Raw genomic sequence first — 16860 nt, 5'->3', positions numbered from 1 at the left:
CTTGTGGTCACACAGTCCAGCCAAACTAGACTGAATTGGCTGAAAAGTCTCTGAAGTATGAAGGCACATCTCTCCTACTGCAGAGACCAACGTGGACTTGCTGAATTGCCCCCTGCAGGCCTCTGTAGGGATGGTGATCTGTGACTGGGAAATGGAAACTCTTACACAGCAGGCCTCTATTGCCTGCACCTCTCTGTTACGGTGGGGTCATGGGGAGGTGGGTCATGGAGCTCCTTAAAACATGGATCCAGAGTGTTTCATTGAGGGCCAATGGACATGGGGCCCTCTCTGTCCCTCTGTGTACACAAGATGCCAAGAAACCCTGTGGGACTGAGTATCAGTCTCTGGTTCTGAGCTTGAGCCCTTCAGGAGGTCATAGGGGTTCTGAGGCTCCAGGAAGACTGAAGGAGGAAAGCTAGGCATTAGGAAAGACTCCTGGCTGGGGATGAGGGTGAGCCCTCAGCAAGTGCTAGTGGGTTACCTTCTTAGAGGGCAGATAGCACTGACCATGGGACTGTCCCTGAGACCAAAGGGACACGGGACAGTTCCACAGTCACCAGTTTTTTGTTTTCCTTTATTTAACTTTCCCAAGCCTTCTCCTTTCTCCCAACAAATAGACAAGGCTGTTGTTTGGGGGTCACAGGGTGGGTTGGGGGTCCACAAGTATGAATGAAACAAAGATGGGGAGCACAGAAGGCTCCCAAACCCTTAATTTTTTGACCCCCAGCAATGGCATACGGGGATGCCAAGAATTTCCTTTTGCCTTCCCAGCAATAGAATGGAGAGGATTCTGGGGCTCCCTGAGCCCCTGGGAAATAAAGTCCTCTGAGAACTCCCTGGCATTCCCGGGAGAACAGGTTCCTGGCCCTGGGAGGTGAGTGGGGCGCCGGGCCTGGGGGTGCAGCGTGCCTCGGCAGGCCCCGGAGGAGCCTGAGCTGAGCTCCGCAGAGGCAGCAGGGCGGGGCTGGGTGGGGAGCTGGGAGGACATGTGCCTCTCCCCATGGAGGATCCCCAGCCTCCCCTGGACCCATCTTGACTCTGGCCCTGTCTAGGGGGTGGGGGAGGGTTGGGAGAGGAGGTGCCGCTCTTCGTCAGCCAGGGTTGCTCTCCTGCTCCCTGCCTTCTGGGGTCGGAGAATGACTGTAAAGGGCCTGAGCTGGCCTGGTGGAGACAGGATGGAGATGTAGTGAAGTGTCAGATGCTCCAAGTCACTCTTCCACCCAGAGGGTTTTTTTTTTATATTTATTTTATTTATTTATTCCCTTTTGTTGCCCTTGTTGTTTTATTGTTGTAGTTATTATTGTTGTTGTCGTTGTTGGATAGGAGAGAGAAATGGAGAGAGGAGGGGAAGACAGAGAGGAGGAGAGAAAGATAGACACCTGCAGACCTGCTTCACCGCCTGTGAAGCGACTCCCCTACAGGTGGGGAGCCGGGGTTCGAACCGGGATCCTTATGCCGGTCCTTGTGCTTTGCGCCACCTGCGCTTAACCTGCTGCGCTACAGCCCGACTCCCCACCCAGAGGGTTTTATCAGCATGGGGAGAGAAGGCTGCAGGGCAAACACAACAGCTCCTATAGAGCTTTTAGACTCCTGGACTGTGAGGGAACAGACCAAGTTTCCTCCCTGGAGATCAGGAAGCTGGGGAGGGGGCAGCCCCGGCAGGTGTGGGAAATGGACAGAATAGAAGCTGGGGACGCACGAGGCCACTCTCAAGAGAACGGGTCCTCTTTGCCTTCCTTTCCCTCTGAGCAGCGGTGTCCAGCCACAAGGTCCACACAACCAACCCCTACCACACACACCTGTCAGTTCAGAGAGAAGAGGTCAACACACCCATTTATTAGAGTCTGTTCTTTACCTAACATGTTCCTTTGGTCATTTTGGGAGGGCCTGGGGGACTCCATGGGGAATGCCAGAAGCTTACCTGTTTAGGTAGGGGTGGGGGAGCCAGAGTGGGTCCCCTGCTGCTACAGGCATTTCCCTAAAGGTCTTCGCTCCCCGACCCCACAGTTCTTGGTTTCAAGGGGCCAAGTGCTCTCTGCATAGTCCTGGTGTGCTCACCAAGGCATCCTGACTCCCAGGATTGAGATATTCCCCGACTGCTGGAAGTTCTGCCCTGAGCTCAGCAGTAGGCACTGGCCACAGCACCTGCTTGACACCTGTCTGCCTCTCCAACAGCTGCACCACCTCCTCCCTGCAGCCCGGGCCCCAGGTGTTATACTCCAACCCAGGCCAACCTCAAGGTGGTGAATGATCAGCACCGCTCTGGGGGGCACCACCCAGCCCCCCAAGGTGACTTCTCTCCTTCTCACCTGAAAAGCCACTCAGCTGGGAACCTGCTTCCCTGTCCTTTCATTCAAGAAATCCAGCTCTAGGCCTCCTGAGCTCTCATTTTCTCCTTGCAAAGGGGAGTGAGGCCCCTCCCTCTTCCTCCCCCTCTCTCTCCCCCTTGCCTTGACAAATGCCAGCATGAGACACCATGCCACAGCAAGAAAGACTGACGTTAGACAACCTGGGCAAGGAATGGGATGGAGAAGCAGGGAGAACGGGGTCCTCCTTGGCCTCCAGACACTCACCCTGCTTCCCGAGTCTCGCTGGCCCTGCAGTGAGAAGATGAGGAGCACCCCGGTGCTCCCAGTTACTCCCAGAGCCCATTAAAAAGCCCCCCCCTCCCCTAACCTGGCCCGGCCCTACTGGCCTCCACGGCTGACTTGGGCCAGGTCTCCTCTTACCTGCTCAATGAAGCAGGTCGGCGTGGGGGCCCGGGTCTGGGGGGCCGGGAGCTCCGTCTGTCTGTCAGTCTGTCAGCTCGTTCGTCCTGGGTCTGTGCTGACATCAGGTGAGGGGAGGCAGCTGCTGGGTGAGCCAATAATTATGATATCAGCTTCCCCTTGCCCGGAGGGGCTGCTGCCAAAACGGGGAGAAGAGCAAGGTGACTAAGAAGCTAGTTTGCTCCTTGGCTCTTGTTTGACAGGTACCAGCTCCTGTGCCCGCCTCAGCCACGCCCCAGCCCCCCCAGCCCCTCCCTCCTCTTGGACCAGCCTAGGCCCCCAGTGTCTGCCAATGGGCACAGCCTGCGGCCTGTGAAGGAGGGGGGTTGTTCCATGGCCCCCACCTGCACCCCAGAACAGGGATGTCAGCCCCCATGGGTGGGGCCCAGGCCTGTCAGGGCAAGTTCACATGTGTTAGGAGAGTCAGGCTACCATACGTGCATTCATGGGGCTGCTGGGGGGTTCTGGGGAGCAGCTCTGGGTGAGGGCCCAGGGTGCTCGAAGGTCTGGTGCGGGTGGGAGGGCAGTGGTTGTGGGCCCTCAGGGGCCAGGCACAAGCACAGGTTTGCTGGGCACTGCCCGTCCATCTGTCTCTTCAGGGCCGCTGGCACTTTCAGGGTGTCTCTTGGCATGTGTGGGTGTGTGCACCCACATGTACATGTGTTGTCACTCCTTCCATGTGTCTGTGGGCATGTGTCTCTATGGGTGTTTGTTTCTGGGGTTGGTGTGCTTCTGCATCTGTCTCCCCCATGTCCATGTGTGTATGGGGGGAGGTCTATGCCCCTACCTACCCAGGCCTCTGTGTCCTCTGGTGTGCCATCTGCATATGTTCACACTCTATATCTATGCATATGACTCTGCCCTGGGTCAGAAGGCCTGTGTGTGCATCTGTGTCTGTGCAGGTGAGATGGGGGAACTGATGAGTGAATGGCTCTTCCTCCTCCCCTTCTCCCCTCTCTCTCTCTCTCTCTCTCTCTCTCTCTCTATTTATTTATTTATTTATTGCCACCAGGGTTATTGTTGGGGCTTGGTATCTGCACAATGAATTCACTACTTTCAGTGACCATTTTTAAAAATTTATTTCTTTATTGGGGAATTAATGTTTTACATTCAACAGTAAATACAATAGTTTGTACATGCATAAGAGTGACCATTTTTTCTTCCTTCCTTCCTTCCTTGCTTCCTTCCTTCCTTTTTCTTCTTTATTTGATAGGACAGAGAGAAACTGAGAGAGGAGGGGGCTAAGAGCGAGAAGACAGAGAGAGAAACCTGCAGACCAGCTTTGCTGCTTATGAAATGTCCCCCCCGCCTGTGGAGAGCAGAGGCTCGAAGCTAGATCTGTGCGTGCTACTGTGTGCATTTAGCCAGGTATATCACCACTTGGGTCCTTCCTCCTTCCCTTCCTCCTCCTCCCTCCTTCCTTTCTTTCTTCCTTCCTTCCTCCCTCCCTCCCTCCCTCCCTTCCTTCCTTCCTTCCTTCCTTCTTTCCTTCCTTCCTTCCTAACATTTATTATGATAGAGTAGTAAAGGGGAGAGAGAGTCAGAGCAGTACTCTGGCATACATAATGTTGGGAATAGAACTCAGAACGTCATGCTTGCAAGTCTGGTGCTCTAGCTACTATGAAATTTCCCAGGCTAATGGCTCTTTAAAAATAATTTAGTTAGTTATGTCTATATGTGATAAATAGATAAGAGTACCACTTAACTCTAGCTTACGTAGGTGCTAGGAATTGAACCTGTAACCTCTGTGGTCCCAGGCACGTAAACTTTGTATTCTAACACGTTGAATTCTTTTCTCAGTGGCCATTCTTTATGGTGGATGAAAGCATATGGTTGGGGTTCTGATCTTGGTCCCCTAGTGTCCACATTGAGGGGGGGGGGGTTGGGCATTGGCCTCCACTCTTCCTGGCTAGACTCAGGACAGGGGTCCATTCCCAGCCCTCTGCTTCTTCCCCAGACTCTGTTCCTACCTTCTTTTCATAGCTTCTTTTGTTATCTTCTTTGCCTACCCCATCTACTGTTCATGGCTGTCTTTCCCTCTCCTCCTTGTCTCAGTTCACTGACATCTATCTCCTCCTGAGCTAAAGGCTCCAGAGACCTAGCAGTAGATGCCCTGTTCTGCATGACAGGAGGACCGGTCAGGTCTTCCCACTCACTGTTTCATTCCAACTGGGAGGCAATGCCAGCCTCAACTGGGGGTGCGATGGCACCAGTGTGGAGTAGACAAAAACATGTGGAGACTTCTTGGCCTAGGCCAGGAATATCCATTTCAGAAAAGAGGGTGCTGAGGCAAATCATAAAGAACCCATCTATGAGTGATGGTCTTTCATGCTTACTACTCAAGCTTCAATCTCCTTGTCTGGAAACTACTATTAGTCATATAGCGATGAAGACTGACTACACTGTGTTTTTAGTTCCTAGCACATCCCTGGTGTATAGTAGATGCTCAGTAAACATGTGCCCCTTTCTCTTCCCCAAGTTCACTGGTGCTGGGAGGATATGCTGGGGAGTCCATTTGGGTATAGGAGTTGTGTTCTGCCTGGACTGGAGTTGGTGTATATCACCAAAGTAGAAGTCTCTGGGGTGGGGGTGGGGGTACAGGTCCTGGAAAAGGATGACAGAGCACCTAGTGGAGGTTGTATTGTTATGTGGAAAACTGAGAAATGTTATGCATGAGCAAACTAATGTATTTACTGTTGAATGTAAAGCATTAATCCCCCAATAAAGGGAAAAAAAAAAGAGTATCATGCAATGAGGGAAGCTTCACAAATGGTTCAAAAGCTTCACAAATGGAGCAGGGCTGTGATGTCTCTCTCTCCTCTCTCAGTCTCTTTTTTTTACTCTGTATCTTTCACTCTATATCCGGAGAAAAGAAAAAAAAAGAGGAGTTATTTGGGAGCAGGAAAAAAAGAGAGAGAAAAGAAGAAAGAATAAAAAATAAAGCATGCTGAATCACCCAGAGAACTTAAAAAGAAAATAAAAAAGGTAAACAACTGAATCACTGCTTCTGAAAACAAGTAAATAGTGTATTATAAAAATTTCCAAGGAATTATAATGTTCAGACAAAGTTGCATGCCGTTGTTTTATTCATTATGAAATTCTGGCATCATATTTAAATTAATATGAAATATATATTGATATTAAATAATATGCATAATGTAACACAAAGACTTCAAATCTATACAACGTGTATAATTATTCCTCTTTCTTTCTTTCTTTCTTTCTTTCTTTCTTTCTTTCTTTCTTTCCTTCCTTCCTTCCAGGGTTATTGCTGGGGCTCAGTGCCTGTACTATGAACCCACTGCTCCTGGAGGCCATTTTTTTCCTTTTTGTTGCCCTTATTGTTGTTATTATTATTGTTGTCCTTATTGCTATCATTGTTATTGGATAGGAAAGAGAGAAAATAGAGAGAGGAGGGGAAGACAGAGAGGGGGAGAGAAAGATAGACACCTGTAGACCTGTTTCACCCTTGTAAAGCAATCCTCCTGCAGGTGGGGAGCTGGGGGCTCGAACTGGGATCCTTACACCGGATTCCAGAATATTTCTGAAGCTTGAGCTACTTTACAAGTTTTAGTGGAGTCTAGGCATAGATATATAAGACATGGTCTTTGTCCTAGTTTCCCTTCCCATTTTAATAGGAACTCTTGCTCCTATTAAACTCTAATAGGAATGAATCAAGTGTTTAATTTCAAATATTATAACTTGAAATAATTTTGTTATATAAATTAAAAAATATTATCTGCCATTAAAAAAAAAAAAGGAGTTGTGTTCTGGGGCCAGAACTTGGATCCTGAGACAGTCCACTTTTCTCTGGGACTCAACACTCAAAAAGCTGCTCCCTTAACCTGCTATTGAGTAGAATTTCGTAGTGAAAGGACAGTAGTCAGGACCTTGTGTTTGTTAATTGTCCTTATCTGATGTATACAAAGTTAATTGTTATTTCTAGACTCATAGGCATTTCTGTGTGGAACTCAGGGAACACAGGAAGCTTTAGGTTATAGGCTGCTATCATTATTATCAATCAACGTTACTCTAAAGGCCTCAATCAGTGCAATTAGACAAAAAAGAAAGAAAGAAAGAAAGAAAGAAAGAAAACATGAGCAGCCTGGAAGGTGGTGCAGTGACTAAAGTCTTGGACTTAAATACATGAAGTCCAGAGTTCAATCCCTGGCATTGTATGTGCCAGAGTGATGCTCTGGTTCTCTCTCCTCTTGTCTTTGTCATAAATAAATCAGTCAGTATAAAGAAAGAAAATAAAAGGAAAGAAAAATGTGGAGCTGGGAGATGGCTCACCTAGGAAGGCTCGCAGTTTGCCATGTTTGAAGACTTGGGCTTCAGCCCCAAGCGCCCCATGGATACCATGCATGGCACCAGGGGCTGCTTACGAGTGGTGGACTGGTGTTGTGGTATCTCTTCTTCTCTCACCTTCCCATTTCTCTCTTTGCTAGAGTCAGTGGAATCATGAAGACTCAAAGACCCAAACCAAACCTAACAAATAGCAATTTTGGTGTAAATTAATAAATTAATGAATGTAATGGAGTCTAGAATAAACTTGGGCATTTGTGATAATCAGAGTGTTTTTAGAGCATCAGGAAAACTAAAAAAAATTCAGTAAATGAATTTGAGATATTGGGCTTTTCCTTTTGAAAGAAAGTTGAACCCTACTTGATAGTATATCTTTAAAACTCCAAATGGGGAGTCGGGCAGTAGCGCAGTGGGTTAAGCGCAGGTGGCGCAAAGCTCAAGGACCGGCGTAAGGATCCCGGTTTAAGCCCTGCAAGGGGAGTCTCTTCACAAGCGGTGAAGCAGGTCTATAGGTGTCTATCTTTCTCTCCTCCTCTCTGTCTTCCCCTCCTCTCTCCATTTCTCTCTGTCCTATCCAACAACAACAACATCAATAACCACAGCAATGTCAAACAACAAGGGCAACAAAAAGGGAAAATAAATAAATAAATAAATATTAAAAAAAACTCCAAATGGACCAAGGATATAGTACAAAATGAAAGCCATGCAAATTAATAGAAAAATATATAGGGTATTTTTTTTATAACTTTGGAGTAGAGAAGACATTTAAATTTCTTGGTTATTTTTATTTATTTTTCTTATTTTATTTTATTTTATTTTATTCCTCCAGGGTTATTGCTGGGCTCGGTGCCTGCACCATGAATTCACCACTCCTGGAGGCCATTTTTTTACCCCCTTTTGTTGCCCTTGTTGTTGTAGCCTCGTTGTGGTTATTATTATTGCCATTGTTGATGTCGTTTGTTGTTGGATAGGACAGAGAGAAATGGAGAGAGGAGGGCAAGACAGAGACGGGGAGAGAAAGATAGACACCTGCAGACCTGCTCTACCGCCTGTGAAGCGACTCCCCTGCAGGTGGGGAACCGGGGGCTCAAACCGGGATCCTTACGCCTGTCCCTGCGCTTTGCGCCACATGCGCTTTACCCACTGCGCCACCGCCCGACCCCCGTTATTTTTCGTTAATGATATAATAGTGGTTTACAAGATTATAAGGTTACAGGGTAATAATAGTTCCATACTACACCTACCACCAATGTTCTGTGACCCCCATCCACTCCCAGCTTCAAGATAGCTCTTTAATTATTTTATTATTTTTGTTGCTGAGGTATCATGATTCTGGGCTTACTTTTTGCAGATATATTCATATATCTTTTTTTTTTTTCCTCCAGAGTTATTGCTGGGGCTTGGTACCTGCACTATGAATCCACTGCTCCTGGAGGCCACTTTTTTTCGTTTTGTTGCCCTTGTTGTTGTTATTATTGTTACCATTGCTGTTGTTGGATAGGACAGAGAGAAATGGAGAGAGGAGGGAAGACAGAGAGGGGAAGAGAAAGACAGACACCTGCAGACCTGCTTCACTGCTTGTGAAGCGACCCCCCTGCAGGTGGGGAGCTGTGGGCTTGAACTGGGATCATTAAACTGGTCCTTGCGCTTAGTGCCATGTGCACTTAATCCTCTGCACTACCACTCAGCCCTCTATATTCATATATCTGTGTGTGTGTGTGTATGTGTTTGTGTGTATGTGTGTAGAAAGAGAGACAGAGAGAGAGACAGGGAGAGACATCACAGCCCTCAAGTTTACCCCAGTTCTGTGGTACTGCTGTGTGGTATATCTCAGGCTAGAACCTGGGTTATATTCATGGTAATGCAGGTACCTTGCTATTTTGTTGTCAGTCTTGAGGAAGCTTTTTCAAATTCTGATATCAAATCCAGGCTCCATCAAAGAATATGTTGCTATACTTTACTGAGTAAAACTGAAAAATTTCCTTATAGTAAAATATTCCATAAAAATTAAAAGACAAAAACAAACAAAAAATCCTAAACAGAAGTAGCCTGCGGGGGGGGGGTGGTGGCATTGGGCAGTGTTGCACCTAGTTAAGCACACACATTACTATGTGTAAAGACATGGGTTCTAGCCCCCTCTCTGCACCTGCAGAGGAGGTGTTCATGAGCCATGAAGCAGGTATGCAGGTCTCTTTCTCTCTCCCTCTGTCTCTCTCTCCCTCCCTCCCTCACATCTCGATTTCTTTCTGTCTTATGAGATAAAATAGAAAGAAAGAGAAAAGAAAGAGAAGAAAAGAAAAGAAAAAGAAATGGCCTGGAAAAAAATGTTGTGATATATTGATAGACAAGGGCCCGCACTTTGTAGCCATTATGCTATCTCCTAGTCCAGGCCTGCCCTTTATATATAAATAGCTTTCCTAAATAAGACATTTCAGGGCAGAGGGTAAATAATGGTTATGCAAAGAGACTCTCATGACTGAGGCTCCAAAGTCCCAGGTTCAATCGCCTGCACCATCATAAGCCAGAGCTGAGCAGTGCTCTGGTAAAAAAAAAAAAAAAATCATCTTAAATAGATAAGACAACTTCACAGAAAAAAAAAATACACCAAGAATAATGGGCAAAGGACATGAATAAACAACTCCCAGATCAAAAACTCACAGATGACCGATAAGTAAAATGATTTCCAATATCTTTAAAAATCAAGGAAAGACAGATCAATTCAGGGACTCAGGGAAGTATTTGGTGATTGAGGCTGTGTTGCTGTTGGTGGGACACCCTGTAGTTTGCACCTTCCCACAGTGAGACTCTGCTCCTGCTGGGTGAGATGAACTTCTTTCTCTCCTGAGCCAGGATCCACCTCTGCCCGGGGAATGGGTGCGGACTCTGGCTCCCTCTCTCCTTCAGGAAGCCTCACTTCCTCATTGCATGCAGTCTTGAAGTAGAAGCAGGAGCCTTGGGGAACTGCTTGACTTGAGGAATTGAGGAGACCTTGGACTGAAATGGGGTTTGTGCGGTCTCTCTCCTCTTCCTCTGTCCCCACAGAGAACCAACTTCTCTCATCACACCAGCCACTCAGAATTCCCTCCTGGAACCTGAAGTTCTGTCTTGCTATGTACCTTCGACCCTGGTGACTGCAGCATAGGCCCTGCTCCTCTTGGAAAGGAGTTCTCTCTGGAGGCTTGGCCCTGCATACTCCAGCACCCTAATTTTAGGACCTGCAGATATAGATAAGCTGGGCTCTGATCTGGACAATCTGGAGCTTGGTGTTTGAATAGACTGGGAACAGGGATTGAATAGACTACGAACAGGGATGCTGGGGTTCAGAATCAGGTCACTACCTGCCACCAGGCTCTGCCTGGGGCTGGCCTGCTTTGAAGCAGCAGCAGTGAGTGGGGATGGAAGTCCAGGGATCAGTATCTGCCCTGCTGGCCCTAAGGAGACATATTTAGAGCCCCACTATATAGAGGAGGCACCCCCATTCTGCATCCTTGTACCCCACTTCAAAGCTGGCCACCTTCTGTTTACTTCTGCTCATTTAAGTTGGACTTATCTCCCCCAGAGTGGCTCCCCAGGACCAAGTCTGTCATCCTCCAGGCTTCCCAAGTCCCACTCTGACGCCCTGGAAGATGCTTGGAAACATCTGCAGAGGCCAGAAGGCCCTGAGGGCTGACCATTCCCTGTCCAGGAAGGGTTGGAGAGGAGTGAGGTTAATCAGGGTGGGCTTCCTGAAACAGGCAAGGCTTTCTTTGGCTTTGGCTGATGGAGGAACACCGGCCAACCTGGTGAAGGGTGTGTGGTGGAGGCACTGCATAGGGAGGTCTGAGCCTGTTCTGGTTGGCTGACCTGGGAAATCCAGGGAGTTTCCAAGCTTGGGGAGGGGGTGGGTTGTCCAGTAGGGAGGGCTGTTGTCAGAGTCCTGCTGGGTGGAAGGCTGGCTTCTCCTGTCTTATCTTAATCCCTCCTGCTACAGGATGGAGGAGGGGAGGAGCAGTGCTGGTGTGTGTGCCCACTGGCATCAGTGTCAGTAAATGTGAACCTGTGCATGAGCATGTCTTTTACACTTCTCATGATCACATGTGCCAAATGTGGGTGGGCATTAAGTTTGTGGTGCTACAGGGTGACATAATGTATCACCTAGAGTCTCTACACTCAAGATTTTGCTGTGAACACTCAGGTGTTCCATGAGGTGTAAACAAGCAGTGTGTGGTGTGTGTGTGTGTGTGTGTGTGTGTGTGTGTGTGTGTGTGTGTAAAGGGAAGTGAGTGGCAATGAGCAACTGCACACAGCAGTGTGTCTCTCTGTGTGTGGTTGTATTTAAGATGTAAGCATGTTTGTGAGTTGCTATGTGTTCCCAAGAATCCATGGTTCCATGTGTACATGTTTGTAGATTTCCTCCATTAGTAACAACTCCCCCCCCCCCCCCACCAGCACTGCTCAGCTCTGGCTTATGGTGGTGCAGTGGCTTGAACCTGAGACATTTGGTGCCTCAACCATGAAAGTCTTTTTGTGTAACCATCATGTTATATCCCCAGCCTTTTTTTTTTTAAAAAAAAATTTATTTATTCATGAGAAAGACAGGTCGAGAGAGAGAAGGAACGAGACATCACTCTGGTACATGTGCTGCCAGGGATTGGACTCAGGACATCGTCATTGAGAATCCAATGCTTTATCTACTGTGCCACCTCCCGGACTACTCCTCAATCCTTTATTTATTTTTTTTAATTTATAAAGAAAAGATAAGGAGAGCAAGAACTACCACTCTTGAACCACATGAAATGCTGTGGTTCGGACTTATGACTTCATGTTTGAGAGTACAGTGCTTTATCCACTGCACCACCTCCCAGGCAGTAGTAATAACTCTAGATCTAGAGTCCCCACCCCAATCACTCCAGTCTATCCCTTCTCCCCCTCTCCCTGGTTTGTCTCCTCTTCAAACCTCCCTGGGTTGAGGGCTCACCCTTTTGAGGCCACCAGATTCTCTGCACTACTGTGACCTCATGGCTTGGGTGGACCAGGCTTCAGGGGCATGTTCTGTAAGCTGCCACCAGACAGATCCTTAGCTGGTTCACCCTGGCGCAGCCCCCAGCCTGCACTATCTTTCTCTCATACTGCACATTCTCCTTCAGTAAGGAACCTTCCTGGAGACTTGGGGGAGACAAAGAGCTCAGGCCTGAGAACCTGGGAGCCTTCTCTGGGGTTGAGGATTCTAGTCCTTAGGGCCACCCTTGCTTAAGGTCCACACAAGGTGAGTCCAGAGGGTAGGATCAACAGTCCAAGTCCCACCCTTTTTTTTTTTAAATTTATTTTATTTTTTTAAATTTTTTTTTGTCCCACCCTTTTCAGCTCCTTAACAAGCACCCAGTTCCTATCCAGCTAGGTTTCTCTTTGCGATTTTTGACTTGTGGATTTTTTGCTGGGTTCTCTGGCACCACAGTTACCTCTACTGGAGGAGGGACACAGGGGCACTTGTGGGAACTTCAAAGGCACTTGTAGGAGTTACTGTGGGAATTGCTTCAGATATCTGGGCTTCTCTGCTGAGCATAAGGTTACATTGACCCAGAGAAGTCAGGATGCTGTCTCGGGCTCACAAAGCACTCTGCACGCAGTCTGGAAAGGACCTAGGAAGGAGCTCGTCCAGTGAACTGTGCAAGTAAGGCCCTGGGTCTCAGTCCTAGCACTCGATGGGACTACCACGTACACCACTAGGGGAAGCTCCATGGAGGGTGGAGTGGTGCTCAGGCGTCCCTCTCTCTGTCTCTTCTCTCCCTGCTTCTCAATTTCTCTTTCTCCCTCTCTCAAAAATAAAGAATAAAAAAACAATCATCCTGTGGCAGAGGACCTAGTGGGGGCTGTGTTGTTGTGTGGAAAACTGGGAGATGCTATGCAGGTACAAACTATTGTATTTACTGTCGACTGTAAAACATTAATCCCCAATAAAGAAATTTAAAAAAAGAAAATAATTATCCTGGAGACACCACTCACTAGAGAGGTGTTGCACATATGTAAGGCCCTGGGCTCAGTCTCCATGCAGAAGAAGAGGGAAAGAGTTTTTTGCCTCACCTCCAGGGTTATCTGCAGGTGGGGAGAGGAGAGCTGGGGACTCAAACTGGGATCCTTATGCCAGTCCTTGCGCTTCATGCCATGTGAGCTTAACCCACTGAGCTACCACCCAGTCCTCTAGAGGGAAAGGTTTTGAAGGCAGTCTAGCCAACACTCCAGGAGCAGGAAGGTCTTTGATGCTTCTGATATACCCATCCATTCTTGTAATGGCCACTGATAGGCACTAGGAACTATAGACACAGCATCAGGAATACGGGCCTCAAGTTATTTTCAGTCCATAGATCTCCTCTAAGCAGGAAGCTTGCTACATAGCATTCAGCCATTAGGAGACACTCAAAACTCCTTGGTGCTTTGGTGCCTTTTGGAAGCCCAGGGTACAGGGGTTCAGGTGCCCTGGAAAGGAAAAGTATAGACTCTGGGCCCTGCAGTGCCCCATCCACCTGCCACAGCCTGGAGTGTGTGTGAGGAGGGGCTAAGCTTCCAGGCTGCCTGCACGAACCTGAACTGGCTGACAGGCCCTTCCTTCAAAGGCTGGCCCGGTCCCTGCCTCTTTATTGCCCAGCTAATGATGGTGATTAGGCCGACAGGTGCCTCCCATTCCTGTCCTGTCCGCCCTCCTGGTTGCTGAGGAGGATGGTTTCTGATTATCTTGGGGAGGTCTAACCCCCTGAGGTCTGCCAGGGCACCTACCACGGCAGACTTCTCAGAGCTGCTTCTCTCCACTTCCTCCCCTTAGCAGTTCTTACCTCCAAACTCTTGTGTGGCCACAGTGCACACCTGGCCTTCTCTGAGCAGGACTGAGGGGGATGAAGGGAGGTATGAAGGGGAGCTGAGCACAGTAGATGGGGGGCCTGTACCCCTGAGAAATACACTCACTTCTTCCTCTGGCCAGGGATGGACTGTGGTCTCCCAGCAGAAAAGGAAGTGACAGAGGGCCCTCTGCACTGATGGGGCTGGTGCTGCTCCTGAGGAACCCACTGCATTGTGGGTAAGGCACTGGGGGAGTCCCACAATGGCGGGGCTGGCCCTTTCTGGGTGGTGGGGACTGTTGCCTAAGGCTTTGGGGGTGGGATCCTAGTGAGGTTCTGGGTGGGAGCCATGATTTATGACTGTTTCATGAGAGAGGAATGCCAGCCTGGGGGGCCAGGGTGGGGGCGGAGCCAGGCTCCTGACACTCTTCACTCCGCTGGCTATCTGGCGTGTCCTGTCAGGATCCCCTGTCCCCTGGGGACAGCCGTTTCCTTCTCCTCATGGCATCCCCCTTCCCACTGTGTTTCCCCTTACCCCCCAACTCTGGGAGCACTGAGCCAGGGCCCTGCCCAGGTGGAATCAAGAGGAAGAGCCTTTCTGATTTTCTTTCTTCACAACTTAGCCTCCTTTTTCATTGGGCAGGAGAATGATGACCAACGCCTCCTCTGACAGATGAAATAGCTTACTTGGATAGTGCACTGCTTTGTCATGTGTGTGATCCAGGCTTGATCCCAGCCTCCACCACATCGAAAGAAGCTTCATTGCTGTGCTCTCTTTCTTTTTTAAATTTTAATTAATCAAAAATTTTAATTAATCAATATTTGTTCCACCTGCAGGGGGAAAACTTCACAAGTGGTGAAGCAGGGCTGCAGGTGTCTATCTGTCTCTTTCCCTCTCTATCTCCCCCTTCCCTCTCTGTTTCTGGCTATCTCTAACCAATAAATAAAGATTAAAAAATCAATATTTGCTTATTTATTATTGGGTAGAGACAGAGAGAAATTGAGATGGGAAGAGAAAATAGAGAGAGAAAGAGACAGAGAGATACCTGTAGCCCTGCTTCACCACTAGTGGGGTGGGGGCCAGGGGCTTGAACTCAGGTCTTTGAGCACCGTAATGTGTGCGTTTAACCAGGTGCACCACTGCCAGGCCCCCATCGCTGTGGCTTCTTTCACCTTCTATTTGCCTCTCTCTCCAAAAGAAGAAGGAGAAGGAGAAAGAGAAGGAGGAGAAGAAGGAGGAGGAGAAATCTCTTACTTTCCTTCCACCATAGTGGGAAGGAACTGGAATGAGATTTGGAAACTTCCGTCTAAACAGATGTGAGGTTCACATGTTGCTGTCTACAGTGATGGAGACTTAGGGCAGATCCTAAGGTGAACCCCAGTCTCTAAAGATGGTGAACTCCCAGAATGGTTGGTGAGTGCGATCACATCCTTTCCTCTCCCCCTCCCACCACATAAATGCAAACCCTGACTTTCAGGGAGCCTTCATGTGGAGAAGTGGGGTGTGGGGCACTGCTGCTCCTGCACTGGGAGGCCCTGTGAGTTCTGAGTCTGTTCCTGGAGTCTCACTTGTAACTTTCTTGCAGCGGGCTGCCATTTGGGGTGAGGGTCTGCCATCCCAGGCACCCTGCACGGGTCATTCTGCTTCCCTGAGGCCAGTGGGACTGGTTTTTCCAGCTGGAGGAAGGGTCTGTGAGGAGTTGGCAGGGGCAGAGGGTTTTATGTAAATGCCTGGGGAGTGCTCTGGGAACAGAGGCCGGTTTTCCCAAAGACACGCAGGGACTGGCAGCTCCCAATTAGCCGGCTAGGTGATGTCAGTGCTGCTTCCCTGGGTGGCTGCGCCCACTCCGATGGGCCTTGGCAGGGGTTCCTGACCATTACCTTTTCCTTTGGGTGAGAGGTATGCCCAGGGGGCTGTCACACAGAACAAGAGCCAGGTCCCCTCTCATCTGGTAGACCAACCCTGGAAGTTGTGAAAAACCAGCTTATACTCTATTGAAAAAAACAAAACAAAACTTTAATGTGGCTAGCATCGGATCCTGCTCCCAGACCCCAGGAGAATGAGGAGACCTCTGCCGTAACCACTGGTCAGCCTTGCTCCTTAGGTCACCCCAACCCTGAGTTTTAATAAATATAATGCAGTATAACCACCAAGCTGGGGTGCCAACAAAAGGTGTGCTGAATGACTTGTGAACCCACACATGTGCACTGTTCAGCATACACACCCAGGTTCACTTGCAAGTGCACAACGCCCCTCTCAGACACCCCCACGCGCACCACACACACACAGGTGCACGCACACCGTCCTGACACATGCGCTTACACACATGCCTTTCTCTCATTGTCTGCCATGGAGTTTGGGGCATCCACTTCCAGCTCAGAGGAGTAGGAGCAGGGTGGGCCTTCCTAGTCTCAGCCAGGCTCACCCTGGTCTAGGGTCCAAGTACAGTGGTGTTCAGGCATTGAACCGTGCTGTTGTGGTCAGCCCAGCCAGGGAAGGTGTGAAGCTGGAAGATGGGATAGGCCCAGCTGTTGATGGCCAGTGTGATGACCAGCACCCCGATGATGTTGAGCAGGAATCCCGTCCGTGCCTGGTGTGAGGAGAGCCAGTGTGACAGGCAGGTCTCTGAGCTATCAGCAAGTGCTCTCTGGGTAGTGCTTCCTTGGGTCTGACTTGTAATGCCAGGCAATCTTCCTGCCTCTGGTTCTGCTGCCAGTGCTAGGAGGTGGCGGCCTCCTTGGGTGCTTCTGGGGCCTGAGTCCCCTCATCTCTGAGTCTAGCTCTCCAACTGCCTGGCCCCTCCCCTGAATTCCCTCCCTTTTGCAGGGTTGGCCAAGATGCATCAGCTGGTGATCATGCCCCACCATGCCAGGGGTCCCACAGACCAGATGGGATTTGCTCTCAACTCTGGATCTCAGTGGCTTTCTGCTACTCTGTGGTTCACCGAACAGAACAGCAGGGTTATTGGGGAGCAGCA

General features: G+C 49.1%; 2 protein-coding genes across 3 annotated transcripts in view; both read right to left on the bottom strand.

The window, feature by feature from the left end:
- FOXN1 (forkhead box N1) overlaps positions 1 to 2981 on the bottom strand; it is a 41090-nt gene extending 38109 nt beyond the window's left edge. The window contains exon 1 of the mRNA XM_060204011.1: positions 2730 to 2981. The gene's annotated coding sequence lies outside the window, so the exon portion shown is untranslated. The remainder of the gene's footprint in view (positions 1 to 2729) is intronic.
- A 12896-nt stretch (positions 2982 to 15877) lies between these two features.
- The window catches only part of SLC13A2 (solute carrier family 13 member 2), a 110277-nt gene continuing 109294 nt past the window's right edge, over positions 15878 to 16860 (bottom strand). For both annotated transcript variants that reach the window (XM_060204006.1, XM_007530736.3), the window contains exon 12: positions 15878 to 16473. In XM_060204006.1, the coding sequence (XP_060059989.1) occupies positions 16315 to 16473 (159 nt within the window). In that variant the 3' untranslated portion in view covers positions 15878 to 16314. The remainder of the gene's footprint in view (positions 16474 to 16860) is intronic.

The sequence above is a fragment of the Erinaceus europaeus genome, chromosome 12, assembly GCF_950295315.1.
Source record: "Erinaceus europaeus chromosome 12, mEriEur2.1, whole genome shotgun sequence".
Lineage (NCBI taxonomy): Eukaryota > Metazoa > Chordata > Mammalia > Eulipotyphla > Erinaceidae > Erinaceus > Erinaceus europaeus.
The sequence above is the reverse complement of the archived record's forward strand: the minus strand, read 5'-3'. Positions and strand labels throughout refer to the sequence as shown.